Below are 24998 nucleotides of genomic sequence, written 5' to 3'. Positions count from 1 at the left end.
CATTGAAACAGAAAAATAACCAGAGTCCATATTTCCAGAAATTTGTGTTGAACATCGGAAAAAACGTTCAAATTCATGGTGAAGTTAGATGAAAAGACAAAAGATGAACGAGGCGAAGGAAATATAATAGCACAAGAAATCCACCTCCAGCCTGATATTACAATCGATATAGATGATGAAGATGCTACTCTAGAAGTATCTAGGAAAAAGATAAAGGTGGAGAAAGATTAATCTCGATCCAATTATAATATGAAACAAAAATAATAAAGGATGATAATTTTTTGATCATTTTATATCATATCTTAATTTTTGAGTAGAATTATGAATTTTTATAAGGGATTTTCATACAACATTATTAGTAGTTTTGTATGCTTATGTGATTGCTTTCATCACATAAAATTATACTATATTTACCATTATTATTTAGTTTTTGTCTTTTTATTACTTCTTTTGGACAATTATAGGTGAATTTCCTTGTCTTTTCTGTAATTAGTATGTTTTGTTCTTCAAATTTCATTGTAAATTTCTGTATAGGATTACTCTAATCTTACTACCTTTGGACAATTACTCTCTAATTGTAAAGTTTTACGATGTGTAATTGTTTAAAATCTTCATGTTTCATCGACTTCGATCTAAATTTGTTTATAGGTTTGCTTTAATCTTACTGCTTTTGGACAATTACTCTATGACTGCAATGTTCTGCAATGCGCACTTGATTAAAACCTTCATGTTTCTTTGAGTTTCATTATAAATTTTTTATGGGTTTGCTCAAATCATACTGCTTTTCAATAATGCATATTATTGTATGTGTTGATTTTTATTATCTCATGTAAGAAGATGTATCTCGGAACCATTCCTTGCAATTCATTTTTATATGATTATTATGGTTTCGTAATATTGTTTATTATAAAGCATTAGCTTATAATGTCCCAATGTGTTGTGCACTTTTATTTTCAATGTAATAAGAAATGTAGTTTCTTTTTTACTAGAACATTAATTCATAATGATATTGCTATTCATGCTTGAATCTATATTATATCTTGGGATTACTAGAGTTTAGAATATGACATAAAGTATTAATTTGACTTATTTCCTTTTACTATTCTACTTGAAGATATTATTATGTCAACTTATATTTTTTCTTAAGAAATCAATTAAGATGTCCGAGTTAAGCTTATAATATCCAAAAATATTGTGCAATTCTATTTTCAATGTAATAAGAAATACGATTTCTTTATTGCTATAAATATAGTTCATAATGACAATTACAATATCCCAATTAGGTATATTCATCTCAGTTTAGTTTAAAAATCCATTATATTGATTTTTAATAATATTTAAATAAAAATAATAGTAAATCTCATAATTTAATTTACATATTTGAACTTAAGATGAATCAGACTTATTTATAGCAATAAAATAAATATAAAAAAATATTTTGATATTTTGCCACGTGCACTGCACACGCATAAAAACTAGTAGAAATAGAAATAGAAAAGATAAAAAATTTTGTTAATTTCGAAATACGAAGATGTGTGGGGTCTAATATGACAAAAAAATTAAAAAAAGGGCACAAGAGTAAAACCCAACAAAAGGAGCCCAGTCCCTGTCTCCTTCTCTCAGATCCGAATTCGAAAACCCTAGCGAGCTCCGATTTGATTCCGATCGAAGAAATCTAGCGCTCCTGAGCTTCTCAATTACCCGAACCTTAGCCTCTCCAATCTTTTTCGGTCGATTCTCTTGCGATCTCACTCCCTGCAATGGCATCTCAGCAGCAGGCAGCAGCTGGATCTCCTCCACCCCCTCAAGTTGTAAGCAATCTCGATCCCGTTTAGGGTTTCTCTGAAAAATTTGGGAATAATTTCTGTCAATTTTTCGTTTTTATACTTCTATTTTGTTTGGATTGAAAAATTATTAGGTGGGGAATGCGTTTGTTCAGCAGTACTACAATATCTTGTATAATTCGCCAGAGCACGTGCATCGATTCTATCAGGACAATAGCAAGCTCGGCCGGCCCGAGGGTCAGGGCGATATGAGCTCCATCACTACTCTTCAAGTAAGCATTTGGAGGGAATGCTGTTGTTGCGTATCATTGGATTCATCTTAATTTTGTCCGTTTTTTTCTTGATTCTTGGTTTTTTAGCCACAAAACTTCGCCTAGGAGGAAAGATTGAATGTTGAGACTGAGTAATCTGCTTGATATCAAATTTATTGTTTGGGTTTGTTTAGAGCAATTAATGGAGAGAAAATGATTGATGGGGTGTTAGTTAGTTTTTCATGACCACTAGAATTGGGATATGGAGCTTGAGCGGGAAAATAGAAAAACTAACTGCCATAATACTTTTGTTTGGGGTCAAACTAACAGGTTTAAACTAGAGGGACTAGTTTGGAGTAACTAATGGGCTTTTAAAAACTTCTTTCAAGATAGATGAGAATCTCAAAAAACCCTTCTTTATGTCAACTTCTATAATTTGGATTTTGTTACGTCCCATTATGTGGTTGGTTGCGTGTTAAGGGTATTCTTTTCATGTTTGGAAAGATGAATGTTGCAGTTTAGAACACATGGGGGATTAGATATATCAGATTGTTGAGGTCGAACTTGTTGGATGTTTTTTTTGCTTTCTCAGAAAGTGATGGAAAAGAAAAGTGAAGAAAATAGAGGAACGAAGTTGATAAAATACAATCCTTTTCATTAGCTTAAGTTTGCTTCCTTTTCGCTTTTTCTTTTTGATTGGACAAGCAGAATAGGAAAATGAGCTGTAAGTAGATAATAAATCAATGATTTTGATGTTCAACTTCTAATTGGTTTGAGCCATTCACATATATAAGGTTAATTCACTTACTTATATTATAGAAATGAGTGATGTGATGGGAAATCTAAGTTTCTTTTAGAGTAAATTGTGAGACTCAATGTGGAAACAAACTAAAAAAACTTAAACCTTGTGGTTTATTATTTATTTGCTTTCTGGTATGGAGCTAGAGAAAAAGCCATGACACATGTTGTAATTTTTACTTGTATGAAGTCTTATAAAAATCAGATATAAAAGAAAGAAAGAAAGAAAACAATATAAACTCAAACCTAATATCAAGCTATCTATTAACAGCTACAACTCCAGAACAGGACCGAGAATCTTCAAAGAAATGAAATCTTTGTACCCATTTGTACTTCTATCTCAATGTGATCTTATTTTCCTGTCACATATTGCAAATGATGATTGAAGGCAATAGATGAGAAGATAACTTCAACGGACGACGGTGGATTGATGGCTGAGATAAAGACGGTGGATGCCCAAGAATCGGTCGATGGTGGGGTGCTTGTCCTGGTGACTGGGTACCTTACTGGGAAGGACAATATCAGGAGAAACTTCACGCAGTCATTTTTCCTTGCCACCCAGGACAAAGGATACTTTGTCCTGAATGACATTCGTAGATATCTGGATGAGACTGACCAACAACATGGCAATGTGGCAAATGGAGCTGTTGCTCCTTGCACAATAGAACAAGGTATGTTTCGGGACATACTATCTAAAATAATGTGCTCTAAGTACATCCTTAATTTACTATTTTCTTTTCGCTTGCAGAGGCTCCACAGCCACTCGAGGAACAGGTTCACGAACAATCTGAGTTGCCACCAGAGGAGAATGTGATTGGAGAAGAAGAGAATGCAATTGAAGAAGTTCATAACCCTTCGGAGCATGATGAGGACCCAGTTGTGGAGGAGGAAACACCGGAAAGTGAGGTCGAAGATGAAGTTCCAAACAGTTCACAGGCATTGGCAGCAAATTATGATTCTACTGCTATTCAGGAAGAGGCACCAAAGAAATCATATGCTTCAATTGTAAGTCTGTGTTTCTAATTTGTAGTTGCTTTGGAACTGTCTTTTTATATTACTTACCAGTTAAGTTCCCAATGGTGATAGATCCTTTTGGATCATCAAACATTAGATTAGTTTACATCCCATCTGATGAGGACCAAACCATTGGAAAGTGAAGTTGATGGGCTTGTTTAATGGGTCCTAGACCTTTGGTCCTTTTGCGAGATTTCAATTTTTTCTAGGTTATGTGTCATTAGGCTATATGGTAATAGGCTATGCATGTCCTTTATGTGGGCATTCTATCACGTTCTGGTGGTTATACCTACCTCTGTGTCCAATTAGTTTGACTTCCCGTGGCAGGTGGAAGGTCAAACCTTAATGCAGTTTCCTCTTCTTTGGAGGGAGTAAGCAGTATAATTTTTATTCAAGTAATCTTCCTGGAAGAATAAAATTGAAACATTAATGTTTTACTACTTAATAAAATTTCAATAATAATTTTGTAAATTGTTGTCTTTTCCAAGTGCAGAGTGCAGCATAGGCTTAACAGGTTTACTAGACCAGTTTTAGGCAGATCTCCTATATGTTCAACTAATTAGTTGGTCAAGTGAATGCACTCTTAACTAAGATGATGATAATGTCAATTGCCTGAGTAGAAGTTCAACTGCATTTTCCACTTACATCCGTGCATTTATTAAGTTGTATATGTTGTGAAATAGTCAGTGTAACATATTTGTCATAATGATTGATAACTTCTCCCCACCCGCGACTCCACCCCCTCCCTTCCTCTCTCTCTCTTTCTGGTATTTAGCTTACTATCTTTTGCGAAGCAAGTTTCAGGATAACATAATCCCAGGTTCAGAGTTTTTGTCTTTTGAGATATTTCAAGCTTTGAGATAATGTATGAATTTTGTTATGTGCTTTCTTGTAGTATTGGTTTTTCCTCGTTCATTTGAACTCCTTATTTGTTTCTTCGTTTTATTTCCATTAATACTTCAACCATTTAATATAAGACAGTAAATGCTTTGTTGGCCACTAAAATTTTATAAAAGTTTTTATTTGGAAATTCGAAGCTTCATGCTCAACTATATAGATATAACCATCCATATATAAGATACTTATTTATACTTCTAAATTTGTTAACAGATAAAAAATTCATTTCTGTGGAAGTTTGTATAGCTCATATTATCCTATGGAAGAGTTTCTTTTGAATGTTACGAATATATAACTTCCATATGTTGGCTGCATGAGGAAAATTTAGTATATTGTACTACTTATCTCCCCTAGTATGAACACTTTTAATCTCTTATGTAAATTATACCATGAAGAGACTTTAGATAATTAATGCTGATGACTTGATGGCTGTTTGGATGTAGTTAAAACTCATGAAAGAGAATGTCGTCCCTTCGTCAGTTTCTGCACCTGCTCCGGTTAAGGCTATACCCTCCAAACCAGAAAGACAGGCAGCCCCTGCTCCTACTCAAGCTCCTTTACCTGACATTTCTGCTGTCAGTTCAAATGCTCCAGAAACCAGCAGTGTCCCAGAATCTGAAGGTGATAATTGTACCCTTTGTCCCAAAAAATATCAAATAAACTTCATTGACTTTGAAAATAGTTATGACAGCCGCAAAGCTTCATATTTTCAGCTGATGGCCATTCAGTATACATAAAAGGACTACCACTAAACGCGACGCCTGAACATCTTGAAGAGGAGTTCAGGAGGTTTGGTCCTATTAAGCCTGGTGGCATACAAGTTAGAAGCCATAAGGTTCTTTATTGTTCCTACTGTCACTATGCTTCTTTCTATATCGAAGAAGTCATCTATTCTCTGTCTTGTCTAATTCTGGCTTGATTTAAATTGCAGCAACAAGGATTCTGTTTTGGTTTCATAGAATTTGAGACTGTTACTTCTGTCCAGAGTGCAATAGAGGTAAATTTACATAAAAGTATCTCTCATGTACTCACCTCCCATTAAAGAAATATCTATTTGATTTAGAGTTAACTAACAAATTTAGTCTAGAAAACCATGTACTCACCCCCATTAAAGAAATATCTATTAAATATTTATAATACTATGACTGTAACTGTAGACTTATAGTTGCACCATTTTCTTGTTTGAACCTCCATTTTACATTATTACTTTTTACCCTGGTATTGTTGTGTTATGTTGGGCTCTATTATCATAATTACATATTCTATTCTACAACATTAATTGGATGGCGTACAATTAATTGCATCAGTTTAAAAAAGGAACTTAAAGAGAAATGAAAAGTTAATGTCTATCCCAACTCCAACTGGTTTTAGCTTGAGCAGATCAAAATCAGGTCAATACAACTGTGAAATAGTAGCTAAGGATGCTACTAGTCAATCTCCGTAATGATTGCAGAGAATGATGCTCATCTGTTTAAGATGAGCCAAATGATGAATGACGGATTTTTGACAACATTCTTGCACTGGGGAAAAAATTGCTTGTATAGTTGTTAATTCTTCATCTCAAAATTGGTGCTGCCACCTACAAATCCATGTTTGACATTTAAAAAGTTTGCCCTTGTGCATAATTTTTTCTGGATTAAATAAAACTATCTTTGACATACAGCTATTGATTCAGAACTGTATTTATCTCATCAAGGTTTTCATTGGTATCGTCAAAGTCTTTTTCCATGAAAATTGGATATGCTAGGAAGCGCATGGGTTCGTAAAACATTTCCCCGACAAGGTACCGCTCTAGCATCATCTTCTGATTGGTACCAAATTTAGCCTAGAAAACCATGGACATGCAGGAGATTAACATCACATCCATTCATGGCTAGAAAAATTGGTCATGCAGCTTAAACTCTTTAAACATAGGCGCAATTCAAACACATACAAATGTAAATTCGCAAGAAAGTACGAACACATTAATAGTCTTATTGTCCTCATTTTTTATTAGGCAAACAGCTATTGGTGACACTATATCCATGTCCAAATACATACCCGTCTTTATTGATAGATCAAAGGTCTATTCAACAGAACAACTGATGTATGTGTCTTTGCTGAGTACACGCTATTCAAAGTTTCAAACTGTTGATGCTTACGTAAGTTAGCTACTATCACGAGCTTCGTAATTGACTCACTGACATGCATCACCTACATCTGTGCACATTGACTCATTAACATGGTCTCAGAACACTAAAGAGCTATTACAGGTGATAACACTCCCCGAAGTTGCGATAAGATGACTTCTGCCGCACTTAATGTGCCTTAAATCTGAGTCCTTATGCTGATCAACAATGAATCAAAGTCTCACCCAGCTCCCCTGTCCTTATATTGCAATTAATAATGAAAGAAATTGTAATTGAGGATCGGTGATGGGTATAAAATCAGTATTGTGATTGCAAATCTCACACTATGTTTGGCTTTTCTTCCATCTTTTACCTGTATTCATCCTGAATCTTGTATCTTTTTTCATCTACGGGATCAGTTAGAGCACTTTAGATACGTCATTCCTCTTCAAACTTTCCACCGAACATGTCATTTCTAAGCATTTCTTGCTTTTTCCTTCAACTTCCTTCTTTGGTGTCCAATAAGACTTACTTTTCTCTGGGAAGTTCACAATTGAGAAGATTAATTGTTGTTAGGTGGTTCAGTTTCCTCATTTGACTACTATTGTGAAATTCCCAGCGTAAAAGAAGCCTGATTGGATATCAGCTATATTTTGATGGGTGTTTTAGGTTAGGAGATTCATTTTTTTAAAACGAGAATCATATCTTTGGCTACTGTTGTTTTCTGGATCTGTCAATCTCGAGCAATTAATTCTTGGATTGATATGGAGTAAGTTGATGACTTATCTCAATCAAGCCTTGTACTTCATTCTATTCTGGTTGATATCTTAATGGGTGCATTTAGGTTTGGGTTTGTGGATTAGTTGGTTATTTTTGTTAAGTGTATGATTCGTAGTCATAGTTGGCATTTTATATGAGGAGGAATGATTTGTACTTTTAAGTAAAATTCACTTTGGTGATGATATAATATGTATGTGTGTATGATCTGTGTGTGTATATTCATAAATTTCACTCAACTACCATGAACTTTGCTGGGTTAAACTTTTTTATTGGAGAAAAATACCATGAACTTTTTCACTACACAATCATGCTTAGCGACCGTTAAGTTTTCACATGCTTCGTGACATGTTTTGGACAATTTTTCTTAGTACTTTATATATTTTCAATAGTATTCTCTTCCCATGTTTTATTTTCAAAGGTAGTTTAAACCTTTTATCTTTGTCAATGTTGTTGACAGTAGTTTCCAATTGTACATGTAATTTGTTCTACAGTTTTGATGGTTCATGGCTGTGTTCTAATAAAAAAAAGTTTATGGTAGTTTTATGCAAAACCCTCCAAAGTTCATGATAGTTTTGTGAAACCCAAAGTTTATGGTAGTTTTATAAAGCATATAGTATATGCTTTATGAAACTTTGTATGGTTTTAAAATTTCCTTCTATCCACCAAGTTCTAACGGGTACCAAAGCCACCAGCTCTTGGTGGTGGTTAGGTCTCTACCTTTACTGAGACTTAATTTGTTGACAAATGATAATCTCATTTACTAATTTTATAAGTAGCATAATATCTCCCTAGGATTTCTATTACACCTTAAACCTTTCACTTTCATAAATCCTAGATGCCATACACCTTCAATTAACCTGCCAAACCTTTAAGACAAGATCTTCTGATTAAGATCCAAAGTGAAATTGGATTCAGATTTGCAGCAATAGCCCTCAGGTTAATCCCGCTCTGCTCAGTGGTTCTCTGTACGTTGTTATCTACATGCAGGCTTAACCTAATTGAGAATTTTGTCCTCAAATCTTATTGCGGCTATGGACATGAATCCAAACGACATTACCTTACGCAATTTCACGATAAAAATTTAGAAAGATACAGCTTATGTCGTAGTCAATGACAAATAGCAATTCAACAAGTCTAATAGTCCACAGCCACACATAATAAACTATATAAATTATGTAATAAAATGCGAACAGAATAAACAAGTCATGTTTCATCAAAAGTAGTATAATTCATAACTCAGAAGTGGAGAGGTCATCTTTTCCTCTTCATCACAGCCCTCACTCTGCATCATCACTATCCTCCTTGGAGTCCATGTAATCTTCTTTCTAGTTATCTGTCACATTATTCTTGAAGTTGACAGCGTCTCGTCCGATAAACCCTTCAATATCATCATTCATAGTAAGACCCAATCCAGGGGCTACATCATCGAAATTTGCTCCTTTAAGAAGCCATCCTTGGCCTTGTTATGATCCTTCAGGAGGAGGAAGTTATTGCCTTCCCCTCTTCTCTTCTTTCTTGGTCTTTGCATTGAACTTTACATATGCAAGGTTCAACAATCTTCTACTCTCCAATCTACCTTTTCTAATGTGAAAACAAGAATCAATCAAATCAAGTTGATATACACAATAAAATGATTTTTGAAAAACATTAGCTTCTTAAAATTTTTGATGAAGCTTGAGTATTAGTTTACCCTATGAACGTGCTCCAGTTCCTTTCACATCCACAGGAGCAGTTTGTCAATCTGAGGAGCTTGATGTCCATCATCTGCATCAAAGGACGATCATTAACATGTAAATATCATTAATTAACTATATTTGATGTTTCAAGTTTAATATACAACATGTTGTGTACTCCCAAGATATGTGAATACACCAAATAATTCAAACCACCAAACAAGTAGAAATATAGAAATTACATTACCTGGATTATAATCAAACTACTTCTTGATTCCGTGGTCAGTGCCCTAGCAAATGATTTCTTTCCTCGCACTTCTCTAACTTAAAAAAGAAGGATTTAAATACAATCGCATATATAGTTCATAGCACTTAGAAGAACATCTTTTAGCATCTGTGCAATTGTTCATTGAATCATCCTAGATAAAAGTAATAAATATAGAGAAAATAAGATTCCATGTGCACTAGGGGTCACAATTATTATCTAGCCCCTTGATTCAATTTTACTCTGGTAAAGGTTATGGCTCAATGTATACGAGTATAGGTCACGTACGAGTTGACTGTATTTACTTAATAATGGTTGTTCATTACCCATTATGGCCCATTTTACCCACTTAGCCAAATCTAAGCTGTCAAATTTTGCAAATCTTGTGTCTCTATGGATCAAATGTAGACAGGCACATGGATAGGGAAACTTACATTTTTCATGTGCCACTAAAATATAATTACAGTTTTGACGTGTTCCATATTTTCAATTGCTAATTAATACAATATTTTCTTTGACAGCTAACCGAAAGATGAACTGTGTTTGAGTTTTCTTGATTGTCTAAGTAGCTTAGAATTAGGAGGAAATATTGAATTTTTGTTTGTAGTGTAGCATCATATCTTGTAATGATTATTTGCGCGCTTGGCATGTTAAGTGTCAAGTTTTTTGAGAGACTTATATCTACAACGACTTGAAATATTTTCTTCTTTTTGACTTCAACAAACAAAACATCTCCATCGAATAAAAGTGATAAGTATTCGTGAAAAGATCTCCATATGAAAATTAGAGCTGCTTAATGATCCATTTAACAGCGGTACATAACTAGGGGATAAAATGAAATTTTGTGAATGTGTGTATTGGAAAACAATAAAGCCGCTGTTATTCTTGTTTTCTGCTTCTTGTATTGTTATAATCTTTTTCTGCACTTTACATTTTTTTTCTTCTATTTGTTATGTCCTTGCGCTTTTCACACTTGTTTTCTGAAGTGCTAATTATGCTTTTTCATCTGTTTGTAATTCTAAAATATTGTTATATTGGCTATGATGTAAATTTTTTTTATAGTTTAGTAAACAAGTAATTTTTATTTTTCAGGCTTCGCCTGTAATGATTAGTGGCTGCCAAGCTTTTGTTGAAGAAAAGCGGCCTGCTGGTGCACGAGGTATGTTTTAAAATTGTCTATAAATTCCACACCTTATTGACTAGTATAAGATAACATGACCTTACAATTAGTTTATTATGTCACTTGTTTTACTGGGAATGTTGTTGTACAACATTAAATTAATTTTGATGGTCTATTACTGACGTGAAGTTAGGAATTAAAGATAATGATTAAATTCCATACGTTATGAACTTGTTTAAGCTAACATGACCCTACAATTAGTTCAACACAATGTTTGAACAAGTTTTTTTGGAAACTTGCTTCAAACCTTTTATGGGGTAAATGCTTCAAAACTTAAGAGTGAAGCTATTTATCCCTTGAAGCTTATGCCTCATCGCTTAAATCATAGCTAAACTGTGAGTGCTCAGTTTATTGTGATTTGTGTCTATGCTCATATTTAATTCTTATTTTTTAATTGAGACATTAATGTATTTATTTATAAATTATTATACCACTATATATTATATGTTCATAATTTTTATAGATTTTAAAATTAACTGCTTAAACTCATGGGGTGTACGCCTCAAGCTTTGAAGCTTATGCCTCACTTCAATAAAGGGTCTTTACTCTTCGCCTTGCGCTTTCACTTTTTTCAACATGGGTTCAACATGACACTTATATTTTACTGAGAAAAGCTAGTCAAATTATTATCACATCCTCTTATTTATATTATTTTTCTTCTTACGAAAAGCTTGAATCACTTCTAATCAATATTTAAAAAGGCAGGAGTGCAGGGTGAAGCTTTGGATCCTTTCGTAACATTAAGTCTTACAATTAATTATATTGTAATTTTAAGTTTTCTAAATATTATACGCATAGTTTATAGTGGTACAATAATTTACAACCTGACATTCAGATCTTGGACACTGAATAGTAATTAGATATTCTATTTACCAATGCAAAGCATAATAAGTTAAGCTAATAAGACATCTATATTGTTTAGTCAAACGGACATATTGATGATACATGGCCTCAAGTTACAGTTTCTTATTAGAAAATAAGAACTTAACTGTTGTGCTGATCAAAAGTTCAGACGAACAAGGGAATAAACATTGACTCACAAAAAGAGAGAAGGTTGAATGCTAGAGACAAAATATAAGACCCATTTAGATACCAAAAAAAAAAAAACGAAAGGAAAAAAAATCTAAAGTTCAGTATTGTTGGATAATAATATGGATTAGCATAGGAATTTTTCCCCTCACCGCACAAAAGAAGTATCATTAGATAACATAATTGCTTTGTTTTTTCTAATTTCAATAAAAGAAAATGAAGAAAGGGGGGAATTTTAGTTTAAGTCCTTGATGGGGCCATGAAATGCACACATCGGTTATGCTTCATGTGATGTGATGTATGTTTCTAGGGATAATTACTTTTTTTTTGCTCTTTGAAGCGATTTTCCCTCAAAATACATTGAAAGGAGACTTAGAAGCACTCGAAAACTAAACTTGTGATCTTTCTTGGGGGTTGGTGAGTAAAATTACTAGTTGGTTAGTGCATCAAATGTATATTTTTAATGTATTGTCTTTTGTCACCTTTTTCCAGCTAAGATGACAATCCTTTTTAATGTGTTTTTTGTGTCATGAAATATACAATTCTATGCAATGTGAATAACAATATGATTATTATAGTATAGTAGCATAAGATTGCAAAACCTAGTTTACCCAATCAATCTTGTACCCAAACCAACTCACAAGCAAGGTTGTGGAAAGTGAAATCGGAGCTAAGCAGGGACGCACCTCTCAGGCTTTTTTAAGGCTTCAGCGGCATAAAGCAGCAAAAAACAGTAAGTAAAAAAGTAGATTTGTACTAGATAAGGTGGTGGAGGTGCTTCAACTGGAGATGGTGACAATGATTGTGAGCTTTGATAGAAGATGGTGATGATGATCATAAGCTTCGATCGGAGAAGGTGATGGTGAGCTTTGTTGAGGAGCTCAAGAGAAGGTGGTGCCATAATTGTGATGGTGAATGTGGAGCTTGCTGGAGAAGGATTTGAAGGCAGATTTGGGCGCACATATCGTGGCTTGAGGTGGCGGAGATGCTCGAGGGGAGTGGATGAGGTGGCTCGAGTGAGAATTTGTTAGGATTTATTTTTGTCTCAAGTGTAGAAGCAGAGAAAAGAGAGGGAAGCAGATGATTTTACTTAAGAAATTGAGTCGGGTTCATGTTGGGTATACTATAAACCCATATTTATTTCATTAAAGCACTGTTAAGCATTTAAAAGCGCTTATCAGTGCTTTACAAGCTTTCTTAAGTGTTGTTGAGCGGAAAGGTCCACATCCACTTTTGATAAAAGTGGAGCGGCGAGGACCACTTTTGCCTTGCTTTCTTGAGAGTTAACTTTTTCACTTATTTCTTACTTATAAATAGGTAAAACATAAGTTTGAAAATTGCAACTTATTTTTTCGCTATTTATAAGGAGTTTTCCTTATGTAGGCTAAAGGACCAAAATACCCTTAAATCCCTTATCAGTCTATAGTGGATCTAAAAAATAATAAATTAATTATATAGTTTCCAATCTAAATTAATTAATTAATCATTTAATTAAATAATAAACTTATGAAATAATAAATTTAAATAGTTATTAGTTTATTAAATAATAATTATTTTATTAATAAGAAAATAGTTAATTGGATAGTATCAATATTAATTAATTAATTATATACTTAATTACTTATTTAAGTAATTATTTAGTTAATTAATATATTAAATAATAAATTTAATTAATTAAGTAGTAATTATTTAATTAATAAGAAATTAATTTATAGTGTCAATATTAATCAATTATTTGTTTATTGATTCATTTAATTAACGATGAAATAATAAAATTAATTAACTAATAATTAATAATTTTATTAAATTATTATTTAATTAATAAAGAATTAATTAAATAATGTCAATATTAGTAAATAACAACCATAACTAATAATTTTTTTATTATAAATTAATTAATTTGATCAAATGTTAATATCTAATAACCTTATTAATGTGAAGTATTGGTTGTTATTATTTACATAGTTAATTAATTAATAAATTTACTAATAGTAATTACCTGTGTACTATATAATTTGATTAGTTAGCTACAATATGAGATTCAACAAGATGTTCTTTTTGGTCATTTGATAACTATCATAACCTTATAAGTTATCGGTTTACCAAACACATAACTACACTTTCATCCTTAGAAGTCAAGGGTTATACCAAATGCGTCATTTATTTTTTATCTCATTATAAGGAGTTTTGAAAATAAGTAATAAGTAACTTCTAAGTTATCAAATAATAAGTAGTAGTCAAACATGCTCCAAGTATTTTCGAGTAGAGATAAAGAAGATGATTAATACTGGAGAAGAACTTGTGGAATTCATGAAGAAAAATAATTAAAATTCTTGGAGAACTTCAAGATACAAATTAAAATTCACCAACTTTTTTGAAGAACATTATTAGAGTTTACCAAATGATATAAAAGGAAGATATTCAGAAACATATTATCATAAATTTCCATCTTTTAGGTGGTAACAGAAGAGATTAGTGGATACTATAAAGAACATGTGATCGAATATCAACATCAAACGAAGGCGTGGGGTTTAGAAAATAACGAGTTTTAAATATTGCATTCTCACATGATGCACAAACTTAATTTAAGCTTTGCATTTTTTATAACCAGACTGTGACTCAGAATCAAATACATATGTAGTATTCCTACAAGAATAGGTAGCATTATTACTAGATATTAATATTAGGTGTTTTCCTGTGTCAACGGTAGCAAAAATTCCAGAACTAGGAGAATGATGGCTAAACAAATTATTTGAGTATAGTTCACAAGAAAATACATAAAATCATCTTTGGACTATAAGGTTGAAGACTTATTTTCCAAATAACATTTGGGCCTAAAGGAAGTGACATCAATAGAACTCACAAAGTGCTTGTAATCATACATTTACGTCCTTCTTGAGTTCTAACATAACCTATAAAGATATTCTAAAGAATGCTAGGATTCATCTAGTTTATCATGGATAAGGAAAACATAAAATCAAATATTTTAGGTGGTAACGAAAGAGATTAGTATATGGATACTCAAAGTTACAAAGTTACAGATAGCAAGGTGCTGACCCTATGCTTAGGTGGGGCTAGGCTACTTGCCTTTTTATTTTTAATTATAATAATTGATAATAAAAGCTAATGTTATAGAAAGCGCAAGCATCGAACTGGCGCCTAAGCGGATTTCTTTCTTTGATTAAGTGGTGATGGAGGTTTTGCTAAAAGTCAGAGGAGGTAGAGATGGTGTAGTTGAAGGTTGGAGGAGTTTGGAGGAGGTTGGATGATATGAAGACTGCAACGAGAGAAATCACGATCAATGTCTAAAAGATGTAGCCTACGTATGTGGCCCACGTTCTCCTAGACACTCTCAAAACCTAGGTTGGTAGTCTAGGTATTGACTTAGGAGGATGGCCCTTGGCGGGCTAGATGTAGGTTTTGTAAAACGTTGTAGATACTATAAAGAATATGTAATATGACATCAAAATCAAATGAGCGCTTCTAAAATAATAAGCTATAAGCATTGCATTGATGTTAAATATTTAGGTGGTAAAGGGTTATAAAGTGCATAGATTGGCAAGCTAAATAATTATTTACACTATCAATTCTTAGAATATGGATGAAATAATAAAATGTTGTTCATCGGAGAACAAAAATCTTGAGATATTCGAAAGCACTTTAGTGTGTAGAATTTGAACTAAATAATTATTTATATTATTGGTTAACAAAGTATGGATTAAATAGTAAACTGGTTTTTCAACAGTGATCAAAATTTTTGAAATATTCAAAAGCACTTCAGAGCGATTTGTTCTTTTGATAAAGCTAATTAAACTGATAATTATCGATGATAATCATCTTAATAACTGATGAGGTATCTAAACTTTTGAATGTATTTAACATGGAGCCATACAGCAGAATGAACTAAACTCAAATGAATTATCAACATGTTTCTTAACACCAGTGGATAAGAAATAGTCTGATGCTTACCTAACTGCCATGGCAGGTAATCAATTTATTGCAGGAACACAATTTCTTCAAAATTTGCTCCGATGAATGATCCAAATGATATGAAAATATGATGGATAAGCATAATTAGAGCAAGCTATTAGGGTTTTTTTTATCACTAGATGATACAAGCTTTAATTGCCTGTTTGACGCCAATTGTCCTTTGCATTTGAAGTTTTTGAAGTACACAATGGTCAAGCAAGCAGTTCGGATAAGGATAACTAGAGTAAGCTATTAGGGTTTTTGACCTCTAGATGATACAAGCTTTAGATGCCTGTTTGACGCCAATTGTCCTTTGCATTTCAAGTTTTTGAAGTACACAATGGTCAAGCAAACAGTTCACTCAACATTTGTGACTACTAACAAATTGAAGGGAAAAATTCTAAAGATAAAACACAAATACTAACAGAAATTAATGAGTAGACAAGTATTGCCTCAAGGTTGTGGAAAGCAGAAAGTCAGGGCGAAGCGGTGAGGCACTGCTTAGGCTTTTTAGGGCTTCAGCGGGAAAAGCGGAGCAAAGCGCCAAAAAAAGAGCGGTCCAATTTAAATTTGTATAAAATTCAAAGGAATAAGAAAATTTCTAGAAAATCTATGCAAATGCATATTTGATAATTTATAAAGACCTAGTTGGTACAATCATACAGTATTAATAAAATACTGTACAGATAAGGAAAACTTATATGAGAATGAAAAGACATACCTGTTTATCAAAAAGAGTGTTACCTATCTCATTCTTTCAACTTTCAAGTTCCTCTAATAAAAAAATTCTCAACAATAGCATAAAAACATTGACCTGTAGTAGCATAACTATTAAGTATTAACCATTCAAATCTTAACATAAATCGTCAAGCATAAAAAAATGAACAAAACTAAAATAATATCATAATAGATAACATGAGTCTATAGATCTTAACTAGTAAGGATCGAACTCTGAATACATGTCTAAAGTCTCAAGTCTAAAGCTAAACAAAACAAAGGCCAAAGGACTCAAAAGTCATGTCTTACTCATCATCATCATTAACCAACAATGGAGCAGCGTGTCTAACATCTTTAGCAAGGAGGATATCCCTCTTCTTTCCATCCCTCCTTGTTTGTATCCATTTTGGTTCTGTTTCCCAAATTTGATTTGTGTATCCATTTTGGTTCTGTTTCTCAAATTTGAATTGTGTATCCATTTTGGTTCTGTTTCTCAAATTTGAATTGTGTATCCATTTTGGTTCTGTTTCTCAAAATTGAATTGCACAGACTAGATTGCTTAACTTCTTTCTATCCAGCATGTTCCTTTTCTTTGTGTGGATCTACAATTCAATAGCTTAAAAATATATCAATAATTACCTACACCTAAAAGAAATGCCAAACCAATTTTAATGACACTGTAGAATACTAGAATGGACGACAAAGTATGAATTTAAACCAAAAGAAACCTGGTCATGTGCTGAGCCGCTTCCACTGCAACAAACTATATTATATGTGTATGATTCGCTACGATTTGAGTTGCGTAAAAATGCATCTCCAGCAGTTAGAAGTCCCCTTTGAGGTCCTTTTCCGGCAATAGGAGTTGCGTCCATTTCATCGTAACTTCAACTGCACACGTTAGAAAAGGGTAAAATGTAGAGGGGCCTGCAACATCAGCCCATGATGTCTTTTTTCCTTTGTAAAATTACTCTTTACTCATGTAACAAAGGAAACACCAGTTTTGCACCTACTAAAGTTGGAGTTGCAATAGAGGTTCCTCAAACCAAACACTATGTACTCTATTTACAACAAACAAGCCTTCATGTAATTGGAGCTAGATTAAGTTCATCGATCAGAACAGTCTCTATGTGGACCTATGTGAATGGAGTTAGCAAAGATTGTTCATGGAATGCAAATGGGCCTAGAAAACCCCATTTGATTACTCTGCTGGATGACTTGCTACCAAGATGAGCAACACTACCATTGCTCTGATTGGTATATTTTATCATTTCTTCTTTTCGAAGTAGGAAAAAGGGTATGCATAAAAAATGATGCAAAAAGAAACCCTTTCTATAAGGGACTTGAGGATAGCAAGGACTCAGAAAGCGAGCCAAACGAGTTACTCAATAGTCATAGAATTTTATTAACAACCATGGTTTTTCTTCTGCTTGTTTGTTGGCCAGTCTTGAGGTTATTGAATTTTGATATATTTCATTCAGACAGATAATTTGCTTCTTATATGACAGATAATAGAAAGAGGGGGGGGGGGGGGGCGGGACTAAAACAGCAAGCCACCACATCCGGAAAGACAACAGTAACCAACACTGAAGCCAAACATTTCACCACCACTCCTGTGTACGATCACACTTGACTGAAAATTAAAAAATTTGAACAAAACTGGTATTGCAAAGTGTGAAACAAGAATGGGTAATTGCAGATAGACCCCCTGTACTATCATCCTATTGCGGACAGACCCCCTTAGTTCTATTGCTGCATATATGTACCTTTTTTTTGACTCCTACAACAAGGAGGTTTATTTGTCAAAAAATAATTCTCTTTCTCTGAGGATAAATGAGTTAAAAAAGTTCATTCAAGGGATCTATCTGCTACAATAGAACTAGAGGGTGTCCATCCACAATTGGGCGATAGATAGCTGGTAAACCAACAACAATAGGTTGTAACTAATGGTCAGAAGTGCTTTCCGCTAGTTTTGTAAGATCTTTTTTCACAGCAATTGAGGATAATACCAGTTGTGCCACATATCAATCTGTATTAATCACTCTGTTTTCCCCTCCAATCTATCTGCAGTGAGCGGCAGAGGTAGGTTCTCTGGAAGAATGGGCGGTTTCAGGAATGAAGGTGGCCCAAGAGGGCGTGGTGGTAACTTTGGTGGTGGCCGGAGTTATGGAAGGGGCGATTTCAGTAACAAGACTGACTTTGGAGGCAGAGGTGGCAGGGCCGGATCAAGTCGTGGAGGCGGGGATGGTGGTGGTTATCAGAGGGTAGATCGTGGGGTCCGCTCCACATATGTTGCCAGCGGATCCTCCAAGAACGCCACACCTCGGGTTTCATCTTCTGCCTAAAGAACATCACGTGGAGAGAGATTTTTGGCGTACAGCTAAGCTTTTGGTTTTCATAGTTAATTGATGTTTTGGTGCTCAGGATGATAATTTCATCCAAGAGTGCTTCCTCTAAACTAATTTCTAAGATGGTATAAAGGCTGCAAGGCTCTTTTACTCACCTTTTCAACCCCCGGTCCCACCTATTAGACTATTGTGTAATTGGTAGCTGATTGCTTATGTAGAATATGGAAGATGTTCAGGGGGGAAAAGAACAGTGAACAGTTCCATTTGGTTAACTTCTGCTAGGATTTTTGTGTTAGTTTTCTTTTTATTTTTCTTCTTGCCAATATGTTGGAAAGAACAAGTGCTTTCATTTTTTTTCTTCGGTTTCTTCCTAATTTATATGTGAACAACACCTGAGTGAATTGTCACTTCATTCAGAAATGGATACTGTTCTTGAGGCAAGTAAAAGGTAAGTTGTGTTTTTAGCATTTGGCAGTCAAGTCTTAATCATTCATTGGAACAAATATGGCTTAGTTTTTAGTCAAATTAGCTTTTAAACTAGTTTTTTTTTAATATTTTTACCTATTTAGTAAAATGACAAATAAGTTAGTTTGTAAGTCTCATTTTAAAAAGTTGGTATACTTCAGTTTTTAAATAAACTAGTTTATAAGCTCACTTAAAAAAAAAATAGATTTGACCAAGTAAATTACTATTCTACTCAAACAATTTTTATAGTATTTTTATCAAAAAAAGTTAAAAGCCATTAAAAACCAGCATAACATATAAGTTTAAAAAAATAAGCCTTTCCAAACAAAGTTTTAATGCCTTATAATTTCTAAAACAACGTTTTAGTGCCTTCTAATTTCTAAGTAACGCATGCATGCTTTGTCGTCCTCTTTCATCTATATTTTTCTAAGATGTTGGGGAAAGGCGTAGACGGAGGAGGGGAAAAAAGAAAGATACGGAGGAGAGGCGGAGAAGGAGTGGTAGCGACATTGAAGGGGAGACAACGAAGGTGAATGTTAGGGACTTGGGTAGTATGGGCTGCCTAAAGTCCCACATCGAGTAAAATGGGAAACTTGATGGGGTGGGCTGCCTAAAGTCCCACATCGAGTAAAATGGGAAACTTGATGGGGTATTTAAGTAGCTTGGTTCTTCCCCCTTAACAGCTAGCTTTTAAGGGTGGATTTAAGTAGCTTGGTTCTTCCCCCTTAACAGCTAGCTTTTAAGGGTGGGTTCCCCAAGTTGCTTGGATCTTAACTGAAAGTGCTCTAATACCAATTGAAAGTACCCTAATACCGCTAGGAAGGAACCCTAGAGGGGGGTGAATAGGGTTTATGCTAATCTAATCCGATTTATGCTAATTTAAAACTTATTAACAAATATCCTAGCAAGTATGATATATGACAAGATATATATGCAAGGATATACAACTAATACAAGGGTGAAACAAACAAAATAAGATAGTGGGAATATAAACAATGTGCAATTGACAAAGGCAATATAAATATGAAAATAAGTGCGCCAATGCAAACACAAACAAAACGATATGTTTACGAGGTTCGGTCCGCCTGACCTATGTCCCCGCTCCTCACCTCGAGGAGATCTCCACTATCACATCGGGTTTTCTACGCTTACCCGAAAAACGTTTACACCTCACAATACGGTTTTCTAGCTAACCGAAAACTTTACAATCACTCACAATGTAACTACACTAACTACCACCTCAAGTGTTGGTCTCTAGCCCGTGTCTCCCTCAAGTGTTAGGAATTACAACCTCTCTTTAGGTATTACCACCTACCTACAATAAGCTCAATAGGTTGTATGTGATCAAAGAGATAAAACAATATAAACTCAATATGAAATCTAGCTTATGAAATTAAGAGCAAACTTATAAAATGCTAGAATTGAGTTTAAGAAAACTTCTCTATAGATGACAAGAGAGAGGGAGAAGAATGAATGCTCAAACACTAAGGATGATCTCCACTTGCCTTGTGAAATTTGCTTCACAAACAAAACTCTTAAACACTCTTTTAAACAAACACAAAACACCCTTAAACTTGTTTAAACAATTCTCTTTGGTTGGTGGGAGAGGTAAATGCAATGGGGTATTTATAACAACCCAAGACATCAGCCAAAACCCCAAAGAAATGACCAAAAACCCACACAAAAACAGATCTGGAAAATAGCCGTTACTGTTCAACAGTCATATTTATAAGTCGACTTGCATTCGACTTAGTATAAGTCGACTTTCATTCGACTTAGTATAAGTCGACTTGAAAATTCACATGAGTCGACTTTCCAGATAAAAATAACACATAAAAATCAGCACATAAGTCGACTTGGAAAATGACATAAGTCGACTTGGTCTAAGTCGACTTAACAGTTCGAATAAGTCGACTTGGCAGAGAGTTTTCATAAGTCGACTTGTCAGGGTTTATAAGTCGACTTATAAACATGCACAGGCACTGTTCATGCTGGAAAACTGATTTTTAAAGTGCCTTTAAAAATAACAAATAAATTCCAAAAATTATGAAACTTTGGAAAATGTTTATAAACATGATAATAAACATGTTACAAAAAGAATTTTTGGAATTGCATTCCCCAATAGTGAAAACCCATCATTTTTCAAATATGTCCAAAAACATGAAAACGAAACATACATGTTTTGACATTTGATTTAAACAAACTTTTGAAACTCTACAAAATGATTTTATAAACTTTATAAACTATGTATAAACTGATATTAAAGTCTATAAACTAATAAAACAGTGTTTTCACAAAAACACCTATATTTTGATAAAATCAACAAATACGTGTGTGTGTGAATAATATGAGCTTAAAGTACTTAACACACATAATATAAAACCGAAACTACATTACCCAAGCAATCTTGATCTTCAACGAAGCTCTATCTTGGTACACTTGCGGATGAAGCTTGACTTGAATCTTTAACATGAATTGCAAGGCTTCAACCACTACTCCGCCAACCTCCGTTGGATATGATCGTGAATGCGCAATTCCATCCATCCTCCAACTCATTGTTTGTCTAGAATACCTAATAAGAAACATAAACACTAGACAAACAATATTAGGAATTGTTTGTAATCATCAAAACAAGATTAGAAGATGTAGGCTCATAACATGAGACCTAACAATCTCTCCCTTTTAGATGATGACAAACAATCTACACAAAGAGTATATAAATTATACAATAAAGCATAATACTCTTAAAATATACTCACAAACCACTTGTTTCTCCCCCTTTGGCAACATCAAAAATGGGGAAACAAAATAATAAGAGAGCGAAAGCTCCCCCTATCAATAAGCATGGGTGAGTATAACACATAGTATAGGGATTGCTCCCCCTATCAAATTGCCATATGGAAAATATGCAATTATGAACATGGCAAACAAATGTGAACAAGCATAAATGAAAGATATGCTAGATATCACTCACATACAAACAAGATAATGAGAACACATAAAGATATGTCATGATAAATATGTGTCTCAAAATACAAGCCTAAAAACCATGTATAAAAAATAGATTTATGAAATCAAAAGAGAGAAAACATGAGAATCATGCAAAAAGAGTTTTCGAATGAAAACAAATTAACCAAATGAAATCATAAATCAACCATTTAAACCAAAAATGATGTTTGATCAACAGAATTTTTTTTTTTTGTAAGACTTGATCAAACCACTCATAGAATACATTATAAAGCATATTTAAAATTTGAATCATCTATTTGAGCTTATATAATGAATTCAAAATAACAAATCAAAGCAAAATTTTCATAGTTCAAAAAGCAACATACAAGAATCATGAACTATGGATTTGAAAAAAAATCATCTTTGATTTACAAAAATCAAGAGAGGCAACTATATCTAGCTCTTGAGCTAGTATTAACCCATATAAGCATTTTTGCATCCGGTAAACATGATTTGGGAATAAACACCCAATAAACCCGGGGGGTTACATAAATATAAACCTCTCATGAAAATTAAAACTCATAGTCATGAAAACAAAAGAATTTTATAAAAAAAATTGTTTTCATGTTCAAAAGTTTAAAGTATAATTTTTCAAAACCAAAAAAAAGAAAAACACTAAAATTCTTGGTTAAAAAATTAAATTTGTTTTGGTACCCAAGAACTCTTGGTACCAAAGGATTTAGGAACATGACTCCTATCTTTTAAGCTCAAGGCCCTAGGGTTATGAACCCGTTTGGGCACATTTGGTGCACTAGCACGGTCAAAACAAAAATTGTGTAAATGACCTTTCCGATTACAATTAGTGCAATGAAAGAGGCCCATTTGATTTTGTTGACCAAGTGACGGTGCACGGGAATCATTTGCAAATAAAGATTGTCTTTTAAATTCATTTTGCAAATGAGAAACATTCTTAAACAATGGTCTATTTGGAACATATTGTAATTTAGAAGCTTTTTTGCATATCATAGCAAAATTTAGCAAGATGTCCAAACCTACCACAAACATCACATTTAAAAACATGTGGTCTACTAGAAACATTTGGCAAACTAGAATTCTTTTTCAAATCAAAGCAAAACTTTACCAAATGGCCAAACCGACCACAAAGATCACAATGATACACATGAGCATGCTTATGATGTACTTTATGTGCATGTGTGTGTACATGTGATGAAGAAACTACATGATATGCACAAGGAGCATTAGCATTTTTATGTTTGTGTGCATCATAGCAAAATTTAGATAAATGACCTTTTCGGCCATAAATAGAGCATTTGCAAACTTTGCTATATATGTGTGCATAATGAGTGGATGATTTTGACTTAGACTTGGCACACATATCCATAAGTTTCTTATGATTATTAATGCATGTTTTTAGAGTTGAATCTAAAGATGAAATGCAATTTTTCATGAGATTCAAATCTTCATTTTTAGGCGCATATGCATTTTTAGAAGTAGAACATAAATAGTCATTTATAAAGGAAGCAGTATCATTTTGTATGTTCTCTACTTCTAAGTTGGCATTATCTTTTTCATGAGATAAGCTAGTTATAGATGTGGTTAATTTTTCATTTTCCAAAATTAACATGTCATTGTTTTCTTTAAGCATGGTATTTTCTTTTGCAATGACATCCAATTTTGACACTAGCTCCTCATGATTGGATTCTAAATCATCATGCTTGCTTTTTAAATCATTAAAATCATTTTGCAATTTGTTAAAGGCTTGCAATAATTTTTCACTAGCACAAACAAGTTCATCATTAGATAAATCATTAATGGTTTCGAACTCGCAAACCTCACTAGGGCTATCGCCTAGTGGCCGTGTGCATGATGCTCCAATGGAACTTGAAGAGGAAACCTCCAAAGCTTGTCGGATTGCCTCCAAGTCCCCTTGATGTGCTTCTATAAATATCCATAATGTGTAAGCGCTATCAAAATAAACAAACTTGTTAGAAAAGGATGAATCAAAAGCGTTACGCAAAAATTCTAACAAGAGCTTATTCATTGTAAACATCTTATGATCATTTTTACTACACTTGGAATTCTCCATAGTGGGTACAATATAAGCTTCATCTATAATATTCCATAAATCGAAATGTCTAGATCTAACAAAAATATTAAATCTAGAACACCATTGGTCATAGGGGAAATCATCTATTCTAGGAGCAACATTAGGATCATAGCCTAAACAAGATGCATCATTCATAGCCATAATTATATAAATATGCAAGCAATGCAATCAATAAATCGTAAAACTAGATTAGCACAAAAAGCTAACTTGGATCTTTAACTCAAGGTGGTTAGACCTTAAATCAAAGAGCACCAAGCTCTGATACCAATTGTTAGACCCTAGAGGGGGGGTGATTAGGGTCTTATGCTAATCTAATCCGATTAAATGCCAATTAAAACTAATAACAAAATATCCTAGCAAGAATAAAATGCAATAAGATACATTAGCTAGGATAAGGCAATATGAACAAATGAATAACGAGGTTCGGTCCGCCTGACCTACGTCCCCGCTCCTCACCTCGAGGAGATCTCCACTATCACAACCGGGTTTTCTACGCTCACCCGAACAACGTTTACACCTCACAATTCGGTTTTCTAGTTCACCGAAAACTTTACAATCACTCACAATGTAACTACACTAACTACCACCTCAAGTGTTGGTCTCTAGCCCGTGTCTCCCTCAAGTGTTAGGAATTATAACCTCTCTC

General features: G+C 33.7%; 1 protein-coding gene across 2 annotated transcripts; it reads left to right on the top strand.

Annotated features, from left to right (window-relative positions):
* On the top strand, nt 1601-19251 carry LOC109825210 (ras GTPase-activating protein-binding protein 2-like). 2 transcript variants are annotated; one of them, XR_002242916.1, is made up of 10 exons: nt 1601-1811; nt 1919-2056; nt 3222-3504; nt 3582-3838; nt 5188-5365; nt 5458-5579; nt 5676-5741; nt 6441-6527; nt 10663-10729; nt 18533-18551. XR_002242916.1 is itself a non-coding variant. In XM_020391995.1 (9 exons), the coding sequence occupies exons 1-9, from the start codon at nt 1761-1763 to the stop codon at nt 18805-18807; spliced, it is 1437 nt and encodes a 478-aa protein (XP_020247584.1). In that variant the 5' UTR covers nt 1601-1760; the 3' UTR covers nt 18808-19251. The 2 variants fall into 2 exon arrangements, 1 of the variants encoding a protein (XP_020247584.1); XM_020391995.1 differs by lacking the exon at nt 6441-6527 and having other exon boundaries at nt 18533-19251.

This window comes from Asparagus officinalis, chromosome 10 (assembly GCF_001876935.1).
Source record: "Asparagus officinalis chromosome 10, Aspof.V1, whole genome shotgun sequence".
In the NCBI taxonomy this organism is placed as follows: Eukaryota; Viridiplantae; Streptophyta; class Magnoliopsida; order Asparagales; family Asparagaceae; genus Asparagus; species Asparagus officinalis.
The sequence above is the reverse complement of the archived record's forward strand: the minus strand, read 5'-3'. Positions and strand labels throughout refer to the sequence as shown.

Coding starts and splice junctions, on each gene's coding strand:
- LOC109825210 (XM_020391995.1), top strand. CDS start 1,761: ATGGCATCTCAGCAGCAGGCAGCAGCTGGATCTCCTCCACCCCCTCAA. Junction 5,580..5,675: donor TACAAGTTAGAAGCCATAAG/GTTCTTTATTGT, acceptor TTTAAATTGCAG/CAACAAGGATTCTGTTTTGG. Junction 5,742..10,662: donor CTGTCCAGAGTGCAATAGAG/GTAAATTTACAT, acceptor TTTATTTTTCAG/GCTTCGCCTGTAATGATTAG.